Genomic DNA, 20982 nt, shown 5'->3' with positions numbered 1-20982 from the left:
GCTAGGCGGCGGCCCTGGTGCACCCCTCGACGGCATGAATCGGTTCCGTTGTTGCCCATCCGACGGCGGCGTGGGTGATGCTGGCACCTCGTCCATCGCGCCCCGGCCGTGTCGGCCTCTTCGCTCCAGCGAGGCGTTGGGCATGCAATTCGCTCGTCGCTAGCCTCCTCTGTGGCTCCGCCGAGAATGCCGCGCCAAGCCACCGCCTGTGGCGCCTCGCCCGTGGCCGCCGCTCGTGCAGGCCACCGCCGCACCTCACCCTGGATGGGCTCCGCCGCCGCGCTCCACCCTGGACGGGCGCGCCGCGCGAGAGGATGGCAGAGGAAGAGATGGTGTCTGACATGTGGGACCCACATGTCAGGTCCAGGTTAACAAGAGTAATAGTGATTTGTACCTCACGTGAATTAATTAACAAATTTGGAGATTCAGATATGTGTTTTGAGAGTTTGAGAACCCGAATAATACTTGTCAAATTTAGGGGTCGGTGGTGCATTTTAGGGCCCATTAAGGCACGTAGCAATCTTACTCTAAAATATGGGCCCATTAATTGCATTTTACTCTAAAATAAATATAGCAATCTTGCATTCGAGTAGCTTTCACGCAAGGACGTTGACATTATATAGGAACTATATATATATATATATATATATATATATATATATATATATATATATATATATATATATATATATATATGATCAAGGAACCATTATATAAGGCCAAACAGGCCGGGACCAATATGACCCATTAAGGCACGGGTCCATTTAGACACGTTTACTAAACGGGCTATATGTGCTAGCCCATGGGCTGAACAGCCAGCCCAGGCGCAGCATGAACGAATCTTAGTTGTGTTGTGCCGGTCCTGTTGGCCTGGTTGGCCTATTTGGGCCGTGAAGGCGGGGTGTTAGTTCACCACTGTCGTGCCGTGACGCCGCTCGCACGGGCGGGAGGCGAGGTGAGGGCGGCGTCAGAATGTTGGATGCTGGCGCGCGGCGACGGCAGGAAGTGGCAGCGGCGCCGTATGTTCGTGCAGGGAGGGAAGGTCGGGGCGCCAGGTCAGGATTCAGGAGGGGCGGGCCCATCGCGCCGAACGGGGGCCGTGCCATCGCTGGCCAGCACGGGAGGGAAGGTAGGGGCGGCGGTGTGCTGAGGAGATGGAGCAGGGACACGAGAGGGGTGGGCGCCACCACGCCAGATTGCAACCGCGCCGTCGCGCACGGCGCACCTGTGTGGGAGGGAAGGCGGGATGGCTGCAGACAGGCGGTAAGGGAGGGAAAGAAAATCGGCACTCCTAGCACCCGAAATTGTAATCATAATTTTTTTCATCAAAAAGTTTATCACAATATTAATAAATAACAGTTGCAACATTAAAATCAACACTTATGGCGTTACAAAATATTATACAAATGACTTTGATATCCGATTTGAGGATGAACAGTTCCCACCGTAATAATAACACCCTATTTCTCACAACATCCACTGTGCAATATAAAGAAACAATAATGGTAACATCCGTGCTCATCTCGTGCAACATATGTCGGAGCGTCGGACCAATGAACCAGACATACGTCTAAGCACTAGCATTGCTGAAAGAAAAAACTAAGGTGGGATAAGAGGGGCTGTTAGTAGGCTGACAGTTAAATGGGCCGTGCCTCGGACCACCGGACGTGCCGCACTTGCGGGCCTTTTTTATTTTTTTATTTTTAAAAATATTTTTTTACAGAAACATATTTTTGATTTCACCGGCAGACCCCTATAAAACTGTAAATTATGAAACTAAAAATATATTTCTATAAAAAATATTTTTAAAAAATATAAAAATAGAAAAAACGCCACTTGCGGCTCAAGCATGGCACGGCCTATCAAGCTACGTTGAGGACTTGAGGTACAAATAAACCTTATGCTTATTCGTACCTCAGATAAGGTCGACAGATCACATATGCATGATTATGAACACATATTATAGGATATACAATGTGCAACCAAACAAATGTTTCTTCAGAGGTGTGTCAACTGAAAATTTTTCGTTATTCCTGCAGCAGCCCAGCCCACAGGAGTACACACATGCCCCTAATTATTCCTCCAGCAGTCTATTGCAACTGGATAATTCCATATACGGGTAATCCACTGATATTAACTCCGGAGTCCGGACACACCACAGATACATAAATAATTAATTAAAAGCAACCGATGAAAAGTGCGAAAGGTCGGGCGGTTGAGATGGCTAGCCCGGCCCGGTAGCGTCGCGCTCCCAGCAGGTCCTGAGTTCGAATCTCATCAGAAGCGAATTTCAGGCTGCTGGGAGAAAAAAACCCCCTCGCTGTGCTCGCCGTAAGGCTTGGTCCTCTCGGACATGGGCCAGGGTTTGGGGGGTTTCTCTACCCGGTTAGCCGGTTAGGCTTTCTCTTAATGAAAAAACGGTGGAGTCCGTAAAAAACCCCCTCGCTGTGCATGGGCCAGGATTTGGGGGGTTTCTCTACCCGGTTAGCCGGTTAGGCTTTCTCTTAATGAAAAAATGGTGGAGTCCGTAAAAAAACCCCTCGCTGTGCTCGCCGTAAGGCTTGGTCCTCTCGGACATGGGCCAGGATTTGGGGGTTTCTCTACCCGGTTAGCCGGTTAGGCAACCGATGAAAAGTATCAGCTGAATCGCTCCAAACCCATGACAGCTACTAGCTCCGGTCAAGCAAACATGACGTTTCAAACGGGGAAAACAGCGTGTTTTCCTTGAGTGGAACGTCAAGTTTACGCAACTGGAGGTAGCACCTTCTAGTCCTATAAATGATGGAAGGATGTGTTGACCTGATGCCTCTGCATATTGCTTCGTGTTTCCCGTAGTGAACTCGGCATATTTACAAGGCATCTCGTCTTTACCTTGGTGGTTGGTGCTCTTCCCTTTGTCATCTTCCATCACATCAGGTGAGCTGAAAAATTTCTCATTCAGGATGTATCTATAGGGATTGAATTGGTTTCTCGCTTGTCTATTTATTCATAGTATCCACTCTATGCGCATAAAACGTGATTTCACTGCATCTTCCTTTGTTCTTGCAAATAAATGTTGAATATATAATCTTTATTCATCAAAAAAGCAGCTAAAGCATGCATCCTTGCCGGCTGCACTTAGTGCGATCAGCAGGTACTTTGTTTTGATAGCTGTAATCCAATCACTGATAGCTGGCTTTGCAAAATAAAAATTTGCAGCAAACATAGTTAGAAAGAAGGACCTTAGAGGTACAATCCCTAGTCAAATCTAGTTATATGTTCAAACAAACCTGCCCCGTTCCGAGGGTTGAAAGAATAGCCTTGTTCCTAAATTTGTTGGTCAGGATTCAGAACTCATGTATTAAAATCTTGTATCATGGTAATGCATACAGCTATCTATCGTGCTATGTGAATCTGAACATAGTTAATAAAGGCAATCTACTATCCTCGGTCACTAAAGTATTAAGCTCAATTTTTTTCCCAACAGCATCAGTGAAGAACATATATGGAGGTGAAGTCTCCTTGGTTAAACTAGCATATCCAAACGATCACATTATTAGTGAAGAAGACAAGATATGGCAGAGGCAGCAGTACTCCTAGCTCTTAGCAAGCTTGTTACGTCTTTTGGAATAGCATCACTGCAGGCTTTCATAAAGAAAGAAACCAACCTGTCGCAAGATCTACCAAGGATTGCAAATCGCATTGAGAGGGAATTGGACATGATTCATCATTTCTTGAGCCAAGTTGGGACCAAAATCTACAGCAACAAAGTTCTTGAAGGCTGGATAGTGAGGGTGCGGAAGGTTGCTTATTGTGTCGAGGACATAATCGATGAGTACTGCTATAACATTACTCTCTTACAGGAAGAAGGGTATTTCAAGAGGGTGATACACAAAACCTACTATGCAAATGCTTTTCACAGCATTGCTTTAAGAATGAAAGACATTGAGGAAGAGATGAAACACCTTTCACAGCTAAAAAGAGACTACAGAGAAATGTTCAATGAATTACTTGACAACACAAGTTACAATACTCAAATTCAATCCCCCAAATATAATGAGAACCTTCATGCCATTAAAGTAGATGACATTGTAGGGATGAAGAAAGATATGGAACTGCTAGACAAATGGCTAGATCCCAAGGAATTGAATCGGGTAGTAGTATCAGTGTGGGGTTTTGGTGGATTAGGTAAAACAACCCTAGTCAGGAAGGTATATGACTGGGAGATGGGACTGAAAAGTTTTGATTCTTATGCATGGATTGCAGTATCTCATAATTTCAACATTCGTGTTACATTGAGGCAGTTGATTCAGGAGCTGAACGAGTACCAAGGCAAAATTCCTGCCGACCTTGGTACTATGCACTGTGATAAGCTCACTGATGCATTAAGAGTAGTGTTGTCAAATAAGAGGTACTTGATTGTACTTGATGATGTTTGGGATACAAGAGCTTTTAACGAGTTATCTGACTCGCTGGTGGATGACCACAAAGGAAGTCGGATAATTATCACAACCAGGAATAATGATGTTGCTTCATTGGCTCAAGAAACGTACAGGATGAAGCTTAACCCACTCGGTGCTGATGATGCATTTGAACTCTTTTGTAGAAGGACTTTCCAGAATAGCAACATGAAGTGCCCCTCTCATCTCAAGGAACTGTCTGGGCAGATTGTGAGCAAATGTGGAGGGTTGCCACTAGCAATTAGTGCAATAGGAAATGTATTAGCTGTACAGGAACCAGACGAGATAACATGGAGAAGAATGGATAATCAGTTTAAGTGTGAGTTGGAGGACAACCCTAGCCTTGGCAAAGTAAGGGGTGCACTGAGCATTAGCTTCGCGTACCTTCCAAGACACCTCAAGAACTGCTTTTTGTATTGCAGCATGTTCCCACAAGATTATCTTTTCAGACGTGAACAGCTTGTCAAGCTATGGATAGTAGAGGGTTTTGTTTCACACAGAGGGCAAAGTACATTGGAGGAGGTTGCAGATGGCTACTTCACTGAGCTGATCCACCGAAGCATGCTGCAACTTGTGGAGAACGATGAGATTGGCAGAGTGGTAGCCTGCAGGATGCATGACATTGTGCGAGAATTAGCTCTTTCCTTTTCTAGGAAGGAAAGATTTGGTCTGGCAGACATATCAAACCTGGCACTTGAGAACAAGGACGATGTTCGTCGATTATTAGTGTCAACCTCTAATCAGGTGAATCAGCTGACAAGATCAAGAATGGATCTTCCACATCTTCGAACATTCATCGCGACCAGCAAAGTTGCAAATTACCAGCTGTTATGCTTACTGATTTCCAACTATAAATACCTTGCTGTTCTGGAGCTGCGAGACTCGCCCCTTGACAAGATCCCGGATAATATTGGGGAATTGTTCAACTTGCGCTACCTTTGCCTAAGGAGAACACGTGTTAAGTCCCTTCCAAGATCAATTAAAAGGCTTTCCAATTTGGAAACTCTGGACCTGAAGTCAACTGGCATTGAAACTCTCCCAAAAGAGGTAGCCAGGCTCAAGAAGTTAAGGCACATATTTGCTGAGAAATTGGCTGACCCAAAACAGCAGCATTTACGCTACTTCCAAGGTGTGAAGTTTCCGGATGGAATTTTTGATTTAGTACAGCTGCAAACTCTCATTACTGTTGAAGCAACCAAGAAATCAGTGGAGCTGTTGAAACGCCTGCCTGAGCTGAGGCTTCTGTGTGTTGAGAATGTACGTCGTGCTGATTGCACGATACTGTTTGCATCCATCTCAAACATGCACCACCTCGATAGCTTGCTCATCAGTGCCAGCGATCAAGATGAACCTCTGAATTTCGATGCATTCAATCCTATACAGACACAGCTAGAGAAGCTCACTATCAGAGGATGCTGGGACAATGAGACCTTCAGGAGACCAGTGTTCCGTGAGTATGGTATCAATATCAAGTATCTGACATTAACTTTTTGTAAAAATAATGCCGATCCACTGCCCTCAATCTCATCGAGCATGCCTAACCTTATATTCTTGAGCATCCGCAGGGGATGCTGGTCTGATGACATAATGCTATGCGCGGGATGGTTTCCTCAGCTGAAAACCCTTTATTTGGAGAAACTACATCAACTAAAAAGACTGTTTATTGAGGAAGGTGCCCTTGTCAGGCTTGAAGTGCTGATTCTGTTGTCTCTAACATCTCTCAAGGAAGTTCCTAAAGGTTTGGAACTTGTTTCATCCCTCAAGAAGCTTAATGTCTCGATGCAGCCCCCTGAATTCAAGGTAGAATGGGAAAGAGACAACTGGAGGATGAAGTTGCACCATGTCCAAGAGATACGTGTATGAGAAATTATTAGTGGATCAATCATTAGTTATCACAAGACACAAGTCATGGTATTATTAACATACACTGATTTGTATTTGTTCTTGCATGTTATATTTCCTCCAGACCATCAATATTGGTGTGCAAGTTTTTGTTTATTCCTGCAATGTTAACACTGAATTTTCAAAATATTGCTAGTATTGCTCATCTTCACAGTTTATTGCTAATATTGATCATCTCCACGGTATATTATCTTTGTTCATTTATTGTGAGAATGAACCAGCACAGCCTGAATGCCAATTCAGTTTTCCGCAAAAGGACTGTTCTGTGGCATCTAGTTATACACAGGGTATGGATCCACTACTCAAATTTGTTCCCATTGTGAACCTTTCTCTATGGTTGTCTTTTCCCCTTCAAAACAGAAGTGGATTTAAAATGATTATCAAAACTGTGTCTGCAGCAGGGAAGGGGAATAAGTACTCGCATGTAAAATCAAGTTCATGCTACAATTTTGTCTTAGCTTCATACTTCAAGCCCCTCAGCATTGTAGATTATTATATTCCCTCTATTTTCTTATAGGGCGTGCTAGGTTTCGAAAAAGTCTTGAATATGTTTTGACCATCAATTTCTCTTACATCATTAATTGCTACAAAATCAACATTGTATCAAAGGATATGTGAAATACAAATCTATTAATACAATTTTTGTATGCCACACAAGCACACAATTTTACTAATGCTAATCCGAGTTTAATAGCTGGCTTTTTAAAAATCCTATTAGGCCATGTAAAAAATGGAATGAGTACTCATTCTTTACCTATTATATTATATATATTTCTAAAGCACATAAGGTTTCCACCAAAAAATTTAGTTTCGTCCGGCATGTATCACTAACAGGTGGAGGCGATGCCGATGCGTATATAATAAGAACCGAACAACGATATTATATTGTAACCTAAACGGACTCGAATACAATGAGAAGTGAAAACACAACGAAATCTATATCGAACAACAATAATTGCAACGTATGGGATCTTAAACCGTGGCAAACGGACGGACATATTTGCTAGTCGGTATCAAAAGAGTAGAGAATGTTACCAGGAATTGTAGTGAGCCGATTGCAGACTGACACGAGCCGCCTGCCGCTGCGGGCGCAGCTAGGCGTCACCTAAATGGAAACATCACCTGAAGACCGCGGCCCACGGAGAAACGGCCCATGAAGTCCCCTTCCTCCTCGCCCCCGCGCCGCCCAACCATCCTCGCCTCCGGCGGTGCCAGATCCGTGGCCGCCCTCTGCCCCCGCCGTAGCAAGTCCACCCCCCCCCCCCCCCCCCCCCCCGCCGCCGCCCTCCTCGTCTCCGGCGGTTCCCGCCGCCAAGCTTTGCCGGAGGATGCCCTCTGCCCCTCTCTCTCTCTAGTGGAACTCTGCCCCGCTCTCTCGGGGGCTCCTATGCATCTTGTGGAAGGTGGATAAGATATTCATCTTTAAAGCTCATTTGGCCCAATTAGCTCATGTAAACTGTTCAACATTTCTTTTAAATACGTTCAACATTTTTTTTAAATACGTTCAACATTTGATGTTCGAAATGTTGAAATTCTAGATCTCAAATGTTCAAATGATAAATTTAAAATGTTGAACCCTTCTTCTCCGGCGACCAAACGGCGGCGCGGAGCGGCGCCCATGGCGTGGAGGCGGCCGGGGGCGGCGTCGCGCGGGGGCCATGGCGCGGTCGCGACCGGGGGCGGCGGCCGGCGGCAGCCACGGCGCGGCCGCAGCAGCAGCGCGCGGCAGCGGCCGGAGGCGGCCAGGGGTACCGTGGGCGGCGGTGGCGGCGGCCGGGGGGCGGCCATGGCGCGGCGCGCGTGGCCCAGTAGGGGCGCCGGCGGCGGGCATGGTGATGGATGGAGAAGGAAGGTTTAGGTTTGAGTGTGTAGATCCAATGGTTGGTAATAGTTGTACGAATCTCAAACACAAACACTAGAAGTTATGTTGGGAAAAAACTTCCGGAAGATGCATAGGTTTTCCGCGCTCTCTCGGCAGCCGCGCCGCTAACAACTATACAGTAGTACGACGAGAGCCACGCCGGCCACAAAAATTAGGCCCACCAATACTATGGGCCGTTCTTTGCCAATACCGTGGGCCCACAAATAGTATGGGCCGTTCTTTGCCAGAGCACCAGACCGAAAAGCTGCGCCTGGTTCGTGGTTCCCCTTCCCCATCCAAGCAAAGAGGGTGCACGGAGCGGCGCGCAGGAAAGCTACCACCGGCGATGGCGAGTTCGAACCCGGCGGTGGTGGAGGCGGCGGGGCAGCGGGACGAGCTCGCGGAGTCACTGGCCGAGCTCTTCGCCAACGTCTCCGTCATGGTCCGCGGCGAGCTCCAGGTTACCCTTCCCCTCGACTCGAATCTAGCCCCTAGGTGTCGTGCAGCTTCAGTGGCGTCATCACTTCGCTGGATTTAGACGAGCTAATGTGTTCTTTTCCGGTTATCAATTTTATGAGAAGTAGTGCGCGTCGCCAAATTGCTAATTGCTGGACTGCTGGTGCTGATTGGTACGGCGGCGTAGTAAATCACGTGGCAACCCTAGTGTAGAATCTTACTCCCCCGCCTTGATGGCAGCCAGTGACTTCAAATTGGTAGTTATATTTTTACGCGTATTGTCTGTGGTAACCCTAGTGTAGAATCTTACTCCCCCACCTTGATGGCAGCCAGTGACTTCAAATTCGTAGTTATATTTTTATGCGTATTGTCTATCTAGATGTTTGCTGAACTGGACATTTCTGATGTTTCCATTTACTGTGCTCCCATTTATGGTAGCCCTTGGGTTCAAATGGTGGCTGCCGGGTGGTAGGCTGGTGGCTCTACGCTTCCAACCTGTTGCAAAGGGGGAGTATCTACAATTTAGTTGATTGAAGAGGCTATTGCTATTTGCAGTGCTGGTGTGTCTAAATGAATTCCCAATGAATGAATTTCTTTGGACTGTTAGCTGTAGCAGCTAGTTGTGAGTTGTGACCCAGGATTACTGAGTAGTTTCTAGTGTTGCTCATTTTTCTTATCCTACATTTTTCTGGGCACAGACCAGAAAAATTGATACCAGCTGGGCTGTGAGTACGAGTTTGAATTTGAGATTTGGGAACCTAGGATATGTGGTCTGAACTCGATTTTTGTAGGCTCAAGTTGCAACAAATCCCTACCTTGACCTAGCTCAATAGTTACAACTTTATTACTTTCCACAGTAGGAGGCTTATCATTTCCCTTGACTTGGCAAGGAATGGCTGTTCAGTGTGTAAGCTGTTGAGTGCCTAAGCACATAAACTAGATTGTTTCTGTTCACGAAACATTGATTTTATCTTCTTTGACATACTGGATCTGTAGTCCAGAACAACAAAAGCGGATGCACAGTGTTATTAGGATCGAGATCATTAACTTGTTGTCATGGAATGTTCTGTTATTTGCAAGACTACTGCTCTATATATGTAAATATGTTAATGTTACTGCTGCTACCAAGCAATGATATTGTTTTCAATTTTGTTGTGCTTGTGACAGATTGAGTCTCAGTTTTATCAGAAAATGTTAATACCACGAATTGAGTAACAAATTACATGTGCTTGGTGGCTTGCAATATACTCAGACAGAATAGGGTAAAATAACTTGAAAAGAATGAATACATTCATTAAAATTACGAGAACAATTCCCCCCTTAATCTGACCTTTGAAATGAAAGGCAGATTGTTTTCATATATTGTATGGAAGTTGAACCCTCAGTAATGTTCCTTGCTAGGATTATATGGTTATTAATTAACATGTGTTGGTTATGTTGTATGCTGGCATTTGCGGTTACAAGCATCTTTCCGTTTCGATTTGTTCATACATCAATAATAATTGATTTCCAGCATGTTTCTCATTGATTTCAGGGGACTAACAATCAGCTGGCTCTGCTTGAGAAGATGAATGACCGTGTAGCACAGGAATACAGCAACTATGGTGATGTTGCTGCTGGTCTGCGAGTCTTTGTGGAGCAGCTGAACAAGAAAAGCCGGGGCTTTGACGAGTACGTATCGCAGATTGACGCGATTGATCAACAGGTGACTGAGTTCGAGGCGGTGGTGTCCATGCTCGACAAGCATGTTGCCCTCTTGGAAAAGAAAGTAAAATCTGCCTACCACATTTCTTCTTCTACCCAATGATTCCTAATCCAGAACTGGTTCTTTTGCCAACACTTGAGCTTATCCAAGAAATGTATGTTATATTCTGGAGATGCTGATTTTCCAGCATCGCAATGATGCTGTCAGATCCCAAGTTGTGCACTTGTGCTGCAGTAACTGTCGGGCATTTGTTGCTAGTAGCCAGCAGTTGGATTTTTGTCAGGAGCTTGATGCATGGGATCTACATCGACCAGATTTACGGGCCCTGATCATTATTGCCTACTGTTTCCACAAGAAACCTGTCCCTGTTGATTTCTGAAGGACCGGGCTAGCTGCAGTTTGCAGTGTACATGCATGCTACCAAGATTCCTCCAGATTTTTCAATCCGTGGAATCGGCTGCACGGGACTGGTCAATGACATGTGGAGGCCCTGGAATTGAATCCCGTGGCTCTGAAATTCTTGGGCTGGATGATTTCACATGCAGCTTGGCATCTCATTCTTCTTTTATCATCGCAGATTGTGCTGGAACTTGGACCGATTGCCAATTGCAAGTTTTGTCCATGTCCTCGACTCATACTCTTCATCAGCGTTAGTTTGAGATACCATACGATATCATTGCCGCTGAATCTTTTTTTTTTTGAAACGACTCGTCGCTGACGAACTCGATCCTATCGTTTGAATATCTTCGAAACTCTATGAATTCGAGTGAAATTCGGTCCTCTCTCGCCTTGATGGGATCAAGGCCCTTACCGAGACGTCTCGGTGCCCTCCAGCACAGGCAGGTTTGACCTCCATTCGCACCGGGGAACCCGTCGGTTTGACCTCGTGTTCCCTGCCCCAAATGTCACTAGCAGATGCAGGAGCTTATTCAAAACAAGCAGGTTCCTTCAGACACACAGCGGGCGAGACCCTTCTCCCAAAAGCGACACTTGCCCGCTCGACAAGTTTAAATTATTAGCGAGGTGACAGCCTACTAATCTAACGTGACAGCGCCGTCGGCACATGACACGCTGGATCCCGGGTCCAGGGGCCCCTGACACTGGGCGGTGGGACCGGGCTCAGGTGTGGCCCGGTTGTCAGAGAGTGGAGGCAGCTGTGGTCGATGGGGGAGCGCCTGCCCAGTCCAGAATAATGGCGTGTCATGGGGCATGGCCTAAGGTGGGTTATTTTTAGGCTCGCAGCTTATCGAGCTCAAGGCTGGGTTGCTCGCTGCGGCTGAGCATTGGCCCCTGAACTTTTGGGATATTGCGTGATGGTGTCGGCTTTTCTTCTGATGCATATCGTCACATAAATGGCTTTTGTAAAATGTGAGCATGATTTGCCCCCCTTGATGTAGCATGATTGTAGTACGTTAATGGTGGTACTAGTACTACTAGTTTAGGACTTGTCTAGTTGTTATAGCGACTCAGTTTTTTTGTGCTAGGGTTACTGAGCTTTGCTAGCCTAGCATCATCATTGCATTGTTTTGGTTGGCATCTTTGGTTTCTGATGCTGTTTATTCGGGTATGCTTTCGGTAATGCCAAAGACAAAGGCAGCATTGGTATGGCAGATGGCGCATAAGGGTGTATTGCTCGTAGAAGAAGCAATGTATCAGTGTGCAAGTTGATCTTAAGAAGTAATGCATGTTGGATTTAAGTAGAGGTTAATATTTCACATCTCACATGTTTAAACCAACGTCATTGTACTAAAAATAATTTTCTCAAATATTAAGATCATGTATGTTCCATACAAGGGTGGATTCATCGGTGGGTTTGGAGGGGCTCAAACCCATCCTACCGCTAGAAATCCAATGGAGCTCCTCCTACAAATTTGAGGAAGAAGAATGAGGGTAGGAGATGATGGAGAAGGAAGAAGAGGAGAGCCCCTCCTGGGCCCAATCCTGCCTCCGCCACTGGTTCCATAGCACATGTTCCCTTTTTGTACTCAGTATTAAAAAAATCATCTTAAATCTAATGGTTTCATATTTTTCATATGGATTAATCTCAGAATGCCTTACACCCACGTACCCCACGTACCATAAAGATTGACGCTTTTTATGCAAAGTGCACTTACCATTCGCTGAGTTATCCACCACAATTCCACAAATACACAAGTCCTCTAACGGGCATCAAAAAACCATCGTTAAATACTAGGGGTCGAAAAGAGAAGTTAGGATCCACTACTACTAAAGACATACTAAAAGTTAATTAAGATCACCTTTCGTCTAAACGAATAGCCGTTACAATTTTCATGCAGTTACAATTATCATGTAGATTTTCTCTGTTCGTCTTGTCTGCTTTTGGCTTACTTCAGCTCATTTAGACTTATTATCTTTTATAAAACACTATTGAATCAATCGAAATGAGACCAGCCGAACACTACTGTACTTGTATATACCATCTCTAAGATCTTTAGTCTATGCTTCACTCCAAATCTTACAAATCTAATTTGCACGTCATTTTCATTCATTCTTTTTTCTAAACTTGGATTGGAGACCCGTCCTCTTCAAACTGCCGGGCCTCTCCTGCCCTGCCAAAAAAAAAAAACACTGGAGCCCAGATCACACACAATTGCGACTGCGAGAGAACACTGCCTCTCTCTCTCTAGCGGAGAGCGCCGTCTCTCTCCTCTCTCTTTCCCTTCGATTCAACGACGCCAAGCGAAACCGAAAAACATCCACGCGCTCCGCCTCCGCCCTCCCTCGCCCTCTCCCCCGGCGCCCTCCTCCCCTCCGGCCCAGCCACAAACCCTAACCCTAGATGGGGGCCGTCACCTCGACGGTCGCGGCCCGCTTCGCCTTCTTCCCGCCGAACCCGCCGTCGTACGGGGTGGAGCTACCGCCGCCGCCCCCTGCCGCCGCCGCGGCGCCGGCGGCGGGGGCGGCGGCAGCGGAGGGGGAGGAGGTGAGGGAGAAGGGAGGCGGGGGCGGCAGCAGGGTGGTGGAGCTCACCGGCGTGCCGCGGAGGGGCAACGTGGAGGCGCGGCGGCTGCGGACGAAGCGGGGCACGGAGGTGGTCGCGATGCACGTGCGCCAGCCGGGCGCCAAGCTCACGCTGCTCTACTCCCACGGCAACGCCGCCGACCTCGGCCAGATGTACGAGCTCTTCGTCGAGCTCAGCTCGCACCTTAACGTCAACCTCATGGGGTACGCCACTCGCCCGCCGCTCCGGCGCTCTCCCCTGATTCCGATTGGGCTTGATTTGGCCAGATTGGGACGCGATGCTTCCGCCCATGCGATTATGTGCTGCTGGGACGGTGGATTCCATTGTAGCCCTGGATCTTCCTGATCGCGCGTCTCTGGATCGGAGCTACAATCTCGTCTCAAGTTAGGAATGAGGCTCGTATGCATAATGTTGGGACTCGGCGGATCAGTAGGGTTGCTGCCTCCTAGCTTAACTGACTGATGCAAGCTTACAATTGCCTCGAAGCATTCATCAGCTGAGTATGAACTGTTCTAATGCTGGGATAGTGCTCTATCCTGTTGGATTTGCTTGCTGTAGTTCTAGTGGAAGTTCCTATTTTTCTGCATGGGCCTCATCTGATTTCGGGGGAAGAGTTGGTCACTGGCATATCTGCTTGAGGCGAGTGCTTGAAACCTATGGAATTTATTCAATCTTAGCTAGCACAGTGATCCTGAATTTTAGTATCTAATTGTGGTGGCCTCATAGGTTATTTCGCGATTCACTGGACTCTGCGTAGTGTCTGGGAGCCTGGTTTTGTTTGTTTGCTTACTTTTGGGATTTGCTTTCCGCATAATTTTGTTGATTTGTTAGATGTTATTATTGTACCTGTGTTTTGTTGGTTTACTTAGAATGGTTTGCCAGTGGAGTGCGGTGCAAACAAAGTACTTTTTTTTTTTTACAATGCTGATATGACGTGTTTGTAGTAGTATGAAATTAATGCATACATGCTTGCAGTTTTCTGTCTGGTAGCGCTCGCAAAGTTCCAATGGTGAATTGCTAGTCAAAAGTATCATTTGAGGAATAATTTTGCAAATATTTGGCCATGTTCAAACAGTTAAATTACTTATTGATAGCTGGTAACTCTCCATAAGTGGAAAGTAGGAGACACAAATCATAGTATTTTTGTTCTTTAAGTAGAAATGGCGCGTCCTTTTGCTTGGCCATTCCATGCTTTACGTTGAGCATACTTTGTTAAAGATTCTGGCCTTTAGCCCATTTGTTTTATTCTTCTGTTTTGGTGAAATAGCTCAGGTTGAGGAACCTTTGTTTTTAAATTTCCATTCAACTCTACTTTAGGTCCATGTTTTAGGGGAGGAAAACAAACAAGTAAAGCATTCTTGGTCTAATGTGCCTGATGATTGGTTGTCTGGTGATTGATTGCCGATGTGAACCATTGATTGATTCAGTGAATCTAGCAGCTGTAGCTAATATAAAACCATGTGGTTAGGAGGAATTGTCTGTTGCCTGGTCCTCCTTTTCTTTAATTCAAGCTTTTTGTTGCTTTATTATCTGGTTTATTAATATAATCAACATTTTGTTTTGTCTTTTTGTTACTGCCCTGTCTTTTGAACCTACTTGTGTCCTCTCTATACCCATAATTTTTGCAACAGAACATCATGTTGTGTGGTTACTTAAACTAGATGCTTGTGTTGGCTGAGTAATATAAGTTCAACATCAGGACTGTTGCTGACATCAATAGGGCTTTGTAGCTAACCTGGGACACTAATAAGGACCTTCGTTAAGCGCAGTTCAGCAAACTGAAATGTCTTTGCATAAACTTATTTAGACACTATCTGCTGTGAGGTTTAATTTTTCATGAAATGAAACACTATCTGCTGTGAGGTTTAATTTTTCATGAAATGAAGATTTTTTTGAAGATTAGCTATGATTCTGAAAGAAGCATCTTAAACAAAAATGAAACCTTTATTGAGTTTTATTTTATCATCCTAGAGCTAAGTAGAATTATTTTATATCAATTAATGACAACATTAAAGGATCGAGATTTCTTACAGGCAAATGTGTTCATGCATAGCTTCTTAAGTGTCATAACAATTAATGGTTGGATAGCACTAGGTTATGCAGAATTTGAAGTTATTCTATGTTGCCAATTTTATGTAGTTAAGTGTTATTCTTTGTTATTGGCACCTTATGTTTTGGAAACCACGGGATGAACTTCTTTTCGGCACCTTTTCAGCTTATTTGGATGAAATATTAATACCTCACCTACTGTTCATTCGCAGCTATGACTATTCTGGTTATGGGCAATCCTCTGGGAAGGTACACACCTTTATTGTTCTAGCCTTAATCTTGATGTGCATGATGCTAATCCTTTATGTTCTTCCTAATACTGCAGCCTAGTGAGCAAAACACTTATGCTGATATAGAAGCTGTATACAGATGCCTCATAGAAACCTATGGAGCTTCTGAGGATAATATCATTCTTTATGGCCAATCGGTGGGCAGTGGTCCTACTTTGGATTTAGCATCCCGATTAACTCGTTTGAGAGCAGTTGTCCTGCATAGCCCAATTTTGTCTGGCTTAAGAGTGATGTATCCTGTAAAACATACATACTGGTTTGACATATACAAGGTAATTAATTTAGACTTATTTTGAATTTTATTTATCACTTAATTAATTAATCTAAATTTAATTTGTATTTGCAGAATATCGATAAAATTCCATTAGTCTGGTGTCCTGTGCTAGTGATACATGTGAGTATTCTTCAGTCTTACAGCAATTCCTTGTCATATAGAGTTGGACTGCACTTTCGAGGACATAAATGTTTTTACTCTTTCTTGATTTTTTTAACGCATGCACATGATTATGGCAATTAGGCTTGTCAGAAAAGAGAATGACAATCAAGTGCCATCATTAGAAATATCTGGTGGTTAATTTATTGGCAAGCTGTGGACTATGCAGTATTTGAATGATAGGATAGGTTACCTGGTGGTTAATTTATTGGCAAGCTGTGGACTATGCAGTATTTGAATGGTAAGATAGGTCCAGGGGCTTCTAGTAAGAATTCTATCCAAACAGGCACCATTTGTTTATCTTGGAACCTAAATTTCTTGTCTAGGTGTTAGGTGATATTTTTTTAAGACCAATTTAATTTTTTTTGCATCAGTTACATTACTAGCTTCTGAAAACACTTCATTAATATGTATTTTTTGACACCAAAATTTATAGGATAATACATTATCCTCTACTATATAACCCCATAACTGTCCCTCCACAAAGCAAAGATCCAACCGAGCCTTTACAAGAGGAATAGAATTGTTACACTTTGACCCCTCATGGTTATATTTGTTAATGAATTGCAACCCATAAATGTATGCCTGCTTACAGCTGTCCTCATGCAATGAAATACAGGACCATCAATGCTACTTCTTGGCTCAAAGACTTAATAACGCAGATAAAAAGTTTCTAGGTTTGGTGAGCTAAAAAGATCGTTGTATCAGGCTAAAATTTCCTGTGCGCAGCCTGTTCATTGTATTATGGCTGTAAACATGGAAACCTAGGGCTTTATTATGACTATTAATGGTGTGTTGTTTCAGTAGTCATCTATTGAAGTAGTTTCGCTAGAATTTCCTTATGATGTACAACCTGTTCATTCCAGTCAAGATGTAGGAAAACTATGCACATGCTCGGTGGTTTTAATACAATATCTTGTCTCAGGGTACAGCCGATGAGGTTGTTGACTGTTCCCACGGGAGGGCACTGTGGGAACTTGCTAAGGTGAAGTACGAGCCGCTATGGATCAAAGGCGGAAACCACTGTAATCTTGAACTGTACCCGGAGTACATCAAGCACCTGAAGAAGTTTGTGGGGGCCATAGAGAAATCGCCGCCCCCGCCTCCAATCGACGAGTCTATGGAGGCCTCGGGCCCGTCGGACCGTGCCCCGACGGAGCCCGAATGCACAACGGAGGATTCGAGGAAAAGCACAGACTGCCGGGACAAGGCGAGGCCGAGCGTAGATCACAGACAGAGCACGGATCGGCGGGAGAAGGCAAGGGGCAGCACGGATCGGCGGGACAAGGGCAGGAAGAGCGTCGACCACACCGAGAAGCCCCGGGCCAGCGTCGACCAGCCCGATCGGCCGAGGAGAAGCGTTGACCGGTACAGATCACCTTGCCAACCTACAAAATCGTGCCCTTTGAATAGCACAGCAGTACGAATTTCTGTTGCGCTATCAGTTTTGTTTCAATTTTCGTGGTGGTTGTCATGAAATGGGATATGTGTGCGCGTGTAACAGATTTGGTGGCATGATGAAGTCGGTGAGGCTGTGCAATATCGACTGTTTCAAGGTGACAGCAACTTCTGGGAGCTGATGGGGGGAGGAGGAGGAGGGGGACGGATAGCGACAGAAAAAAAAAAGGTTAGTGTTGGGAGCGTCTGTATGTATTTTCCCGCCGTGTAACTTATTCAATTGGGTGATTGGTTTGGGCTGTAGCAGGAGGTGTGCGTGCGCGTGTTTTTTTTTTTTGCATACAATGAGGCTTGTATTGTTTCCGTTGGATTGTTCTTTTCTCCAAGGTGAAATAATAATCTGTTGATAAGTGAGGCGCCCGCTGCCAATAATTTGTTGACGACCCACCCTGGTTGTCAGGTCCCAAAAACCCCAAATGTTTTCCACTCGCTGGTTGGTTGGTTCCTGTAGCAGCGACTCCGATGGTGAGCGATGACACGCGGACGATCCCGGTGACGCTTGAGCTTTTGCAGGCCGTGGGCTCTGTCGACGGACAGTTTCTGCCCGGCGGCCACCGCCAGGTGTGGGCGCGGTGACCGACGGCGAGGACGTGGGGGCCCGGGAGGGAGGAAACCGGACGGACTTTTGGATCGCCGCGCACGCCCTCGTGCCCCCCGAGCGCGTTGGTTGAACCTAGGGCGAACACGCACGCACGCGCACCCCCCGTGCCGGCGCGGCGTCGCACGCGGGCACGTTCGTGTTGCGGCGGTCCCTCCAGCGCCTCCCGGTTCTCGCTCGGGGTTGGCGGCCGGCGCGGCGTGCGAGTGCGGGAGCGCCAGCCGCCGCGCGCGGGCTGCCGGCCTGTTCGTGTAGTCCTTCTAGGACGTGGGAGGCGCGGTGCCCTGCCCGCCGGTGGCCGCGCCGCTGTGGCGCGGCGGGCACGTGCCGGTGCTGTGGCGGGGGACTTGTGGTCTCGTGGACCGTCGGACTGGACACGCGAAGTCCTTCAAACCTCCAAATTACTCCAAATTATAAGCTTTTTCTTGGTATTTTCTCCTAATTATAAGCTTTTTTTAGTATTTTTAGATTATATTTTTTAATGGGCATCTAGATATATATTATGTCTAAATGTATAGTAGTTAAGCAAACCGATCTATAATTTAAAACAGACGGATAACTAACTACCTGTACTTGAAAGTAGTTAAGCAAGTACGACTAGGCATTAACGCACCCAAGTGCAGCAGCAGCAGCATGTACTCGTGGAGGTGGAACTCCTAGCACGTACCATCTGTTCCCTGTTCCCTCCTGCGGCCACTCGAAGGCCGTCCGTCCCGGACCATCTGCCCGTTGTAATCAGGGACAAACAAAAATCATGCTCCCCTGTCGCCAATTAATCGATCAAAGAAGCAACTTTTGTTGCCCGGGACGGTCAGAGGACGATCTTTGATTCATTGTGTACGCAATCACATCATGCTACTGCTATCGCACGTAGTACGGGGTACAAGCGAGTGGCAGCACGAGGCGAACGTGCACGTGCTGCTGCGGCGCCGCCTGTGCCACGGCCGGGAAGAGGAAGACCCCTGGGCACTTGCACGTCTCGGAACCGGGATCCCTCCCAAAAAGACCGAGTTGACTGTCTGATGGGAATCCAAGAATATATAAAAATAAAAATAAAATCTTGGCGGTTGGCCGTACCGTACACGGTGCACCCGATGCCTTGCATCGGTCGACCGGACGGGGCCCCTCCTCGCCGGTCGCCCCCCACCTGTGCTGCTTCCAGGCCAGGTCGCCCGGACAACCTCTCCTCGTAACCAGGAACAGGCACGAGCACCACCCCGTCCCCGGCGTCGCCGCCCGTCGCCTCCGGAATCATGCCGCCATGATTGGCGCGAGTTGCCACGCTCGTGTGTCCCTCCCCCCACACCAACGCGTGGCGCGGCGCGAGCACGCAGAGGACACCGGCCCGGCCTCGCCTCGCGCAATCGAACCCACGGCCGGGGCCCTTTCAGAATCCGGCCGGCGGCGGCGGCGGCGCTCGTCGCCGGTGGCCGCAGATCAATCCACACGGGTCATCCACGACGCTGCGCACGGACCATCGTTTCTGGGGAGCATCGAACCGAATCGCTCTCGTCGGCGTCACGATCTTCAATCAACCCCCAAGCAATGGCAGCGGCAGCTCCTCCTCGGGGCTCTTTTACAACTCTGAACCGCCATCGGAAGGCGCAGGCTAGCTTGCCAGATGACAAGTGCCAAGGGATTCGACAGACTTTACCATCAGGCCAATGACCAACTGGTCGAGCTGGTATCAGAGTCTCAGAGCCCCATGCGCCAAGGGTTTAAAAGTACAGGGGCGCACACCATGATGCGTGGAGAAACCCGAAGCTTTGACCAATGGCGTCTGCGCGCCCCTGCTCAGCCCCGCCTTTAAAGCCGCCTCCGCATGCCTTCTCCGCTCCTGATCGACCTCCCTCTCGCTTCCATTCGGAGCTCAGAACTCGGACTTGTTCAGCTAGCCTGACATCATCAGTCGTATTCAGAGGACGGTTAGTTATGCGGCGTTTGGGCTGCGCCGGCCTGATGATGATGCTCCTGCTCGGCGTCCTGCTGGCCGCGGTCAGCCCCGTCGCCGTCGCCGCCACCGCTCGCAGAGGTAATCGCCGGGCGCCATACCCATCTCAGGGTGCTTCTTCGTCAGTTCAGACAGCTCTGTGTTTTGCGCGTGGTCTGAATGAAGATCGATCGAGTGCTTCTTTGATGCTACCTGCTGCCATTGTGGCGTCGTGTCTGATCACTGCTGATGCAACTTTTTTTTTTTTTTGGTTTCAGAGATGGTAATGGCGGCGAGCCGCGACGACGAAGGGCAGCGAGGCCGTGCCGGAGCCGTGAACGCCTTAGGAAATGCGCCGGAAGCGGCGGCGGCGAACGGCGGGGAAGATGTGATCGGGAGGAGGCCGAAGGATGAGGTGGTGGTGAGGAGCCACCGCCGCTTCATCAGGACCAGGAGGATCCCCGCGATCTCCTCGCAGTCGCAGGTTCATTTCGGTGGCCGGATACCCTTCACCGCCGACTACCACTCCGTCCACAGGCACCCGCCCACGCACAACTAGAACAGGCAGCTCGCTATGTGCCTGCTGCTTTCAGTACTAAGCCCGTCTCTGAATATTTTTTCTACCAACTAGGATCTTCTTCAGCTCTTTTCTTTTTCTGTCTGTAGCTTTTAGGTTTGGATCTTCTGTAGTGACATATATATACTACCTGTACAACTCTTCTTTTCCTTTTTTTTAGGTTTAGAAATTAGATCCTTATTAGTAACCATATATACTAGCAGTAATCAAGCAGCTGTACTAGTACGTTGGGGCCATTTTGTCTGAACATGCAGTCAGGGTGAGCTCTCTCCTGAAAAGGGGGCATTGCTAATGCCGACCT

General features: G+C 47.0%; 4 protein-coding genes across 6 annotated transcripts; all 4 read left to right on the top strand.

Moving 5' to 3' along the window:
- Positions 1-2643: 2643 nt before the first annotated feature.
- LOC120648420 (disease resistance protein RPM1-like) lies at positions 2644-6486 on the top strand. The gene is made up of 2 exons (XM_039925201.1): positions 2644-2916; positions 3467-6486. Exon 2 carries the CDS (start codon positions 3555-3557, stop codon positions 6300-6302), a length of 2748 nt encoding a protein of 915 aa, XP_039781135.1. The 5' UTR covers positions 2644-2916; positions 3467-3554; the 3' UTR covers positions 6303-6486.
- Positions 6487-8441: 1955 nt separating this feature from the next.
- LOC120648411 (biogenesis of lysosome-related organelles complex 1 subunit 2) lies at positions 8442-10983 on the top strand. The gene is made up of 2 exons (XM_039925191.1): positions 8442-8662; positions 10193-10983. Exons 1-2 carry the CDS (start codon positions 8549-8551, stop codon positions 10463-10465), a joined length of 387 nt encoding a protein of 128 aa, XP_039781125.1. The 5' UTR covers positions 8442-8548; the 3' UTR covers positions 10466-10983.
- A 1989-nt stretch (positions 10984-12972) lies between these two features.
- Positions 12973-17948, top strand: LOC120648396 (alpha/beta hydrolase domain-containing protein 17C-like). Of its 3 annotated transcripts, none has more exons than XM_039925161.1 (6): positions 12973-13549; positions 15608-15644; positions 15721-15957; positions 16032-16079; positions 17044-17538; positions 17623-17948. In XM_039925161.1, exons 1-6 carry the CDS (start codon positions 13164-13166, stop codon positions 17785-17787), a joined length of 1368 nt encoding a protein of 455 aa, XP_039781095.1. In that variant the 5' UTR covers positions 12973-13163; the 3' UTR covers positions 17788-17948. The 3 variants fall into 3 exon arrangements, with proteins under 3 accessions (XP_039781095.1, XP_039781104.1, XP_039781113.1); XM_039925170.1 differs by having other exon boundaries at positions 12979-13549; positions 17044-17486; XM_039925179.1 differs by lacking the exon at positions 12973-13549 and adding an exon at positions 13556-13985.
- Positions 17949-20106: 2158 nt separating this feature from the next.
- LOC120652130 lies at positions 20107-20914 on the top strand. The gene is made up of 2 exons (XM_039929853.1): positions 20107-20206; positions 20383-20914. The coding sequence occupies exons 1-2, from the start codon at positions 20107-20109 to the stop codon at positions 20661-20663; spliced, it is 381 nt and encodes a 126-aa protein (XP_039785787.1). The 3' UTR covers positions 20664-20914.
- The last annotated feature ends 68 nt before the right edge of the window (positions 20915-20982 follow it).

Source organism: Panicum virgatum, chromosome 1K, assembly GCF_016808335.1.
Source record: "Panicum virgatum strain AP13 chromosome 1K, P.virgatum_v5, whole genome shotgun sequence".
Taxonomy (NCBI): Eukaryota; Viridiplantae; Streptophyta; class Magnoliopsida; order Poales; family Poaceae; genus Panicum; species Panicum virgatum.
This window is presented reverse-complemented; position numbering and strand designations above follow the sequence as displayed.

Excerpts from the sequence above, each read along its gene's own strand:
- LOC120648420 (XM_039925201.1), top strand. The coding sequence starts at position 3,555 with ATGGCAGAGGCAGCAGTACTCCTAGCTCTTAGCAAGCTTGTTACGTCT.
- LOC120648411 (XM_039925191.1), top strand. The coding sequence starts at position 8,549 with ATGGCGAGTTCGAACCCGGCGGTGGTGGAGGCGGCGGGGCAGCGGGAC. Across the intron at positions 8,663-10,192 it reads TGGTCCGCGGCGAGCTCCAG|GGGACTAACAATCAGCTGGC; the intron begins GTTACCCTTCCC and ends CATTGATTTCAG.
- LOC120648396 (XM_039925161.1), top strand. The coding sequence starts at position 13,164 with ATGGGGGCCGTCACCTCGACGGTCGCGGCCCGCTTCGCCTTCTTCCCG. Across the intron at positions 16,080-17,043 it reads GTCCTGTGCTAGTGATACAT|GGTACAGCCGATGAGGTTGT; the intron begins GTGAGTATTCTT and ends ATCTTGTCTCAG. Across the intron at positions 17,539-17,622 it reads GCCCTTTGAATAGCACAGCA|ATTTGGTGGCATGATGAAGT; the intron begins GTACGAATTTCT and ends CGCGTGTAACAG.
- LOC120652130 (XM_039929853.1), top strand. The coding sequence starts at position 20,107 with ATGCGGCGTTTGGGCTGCGCCGGCCTGATGATGATGCTCCTGCTCGGC. Across the intron at positions 20,207-20,382 it reads CGCCGCCACCGCTCGCAGAG|AGATGGTAATGGCGGCGAGC; the intron begins GTAATCGCCGGG and ends TTTTGGTTTCAG.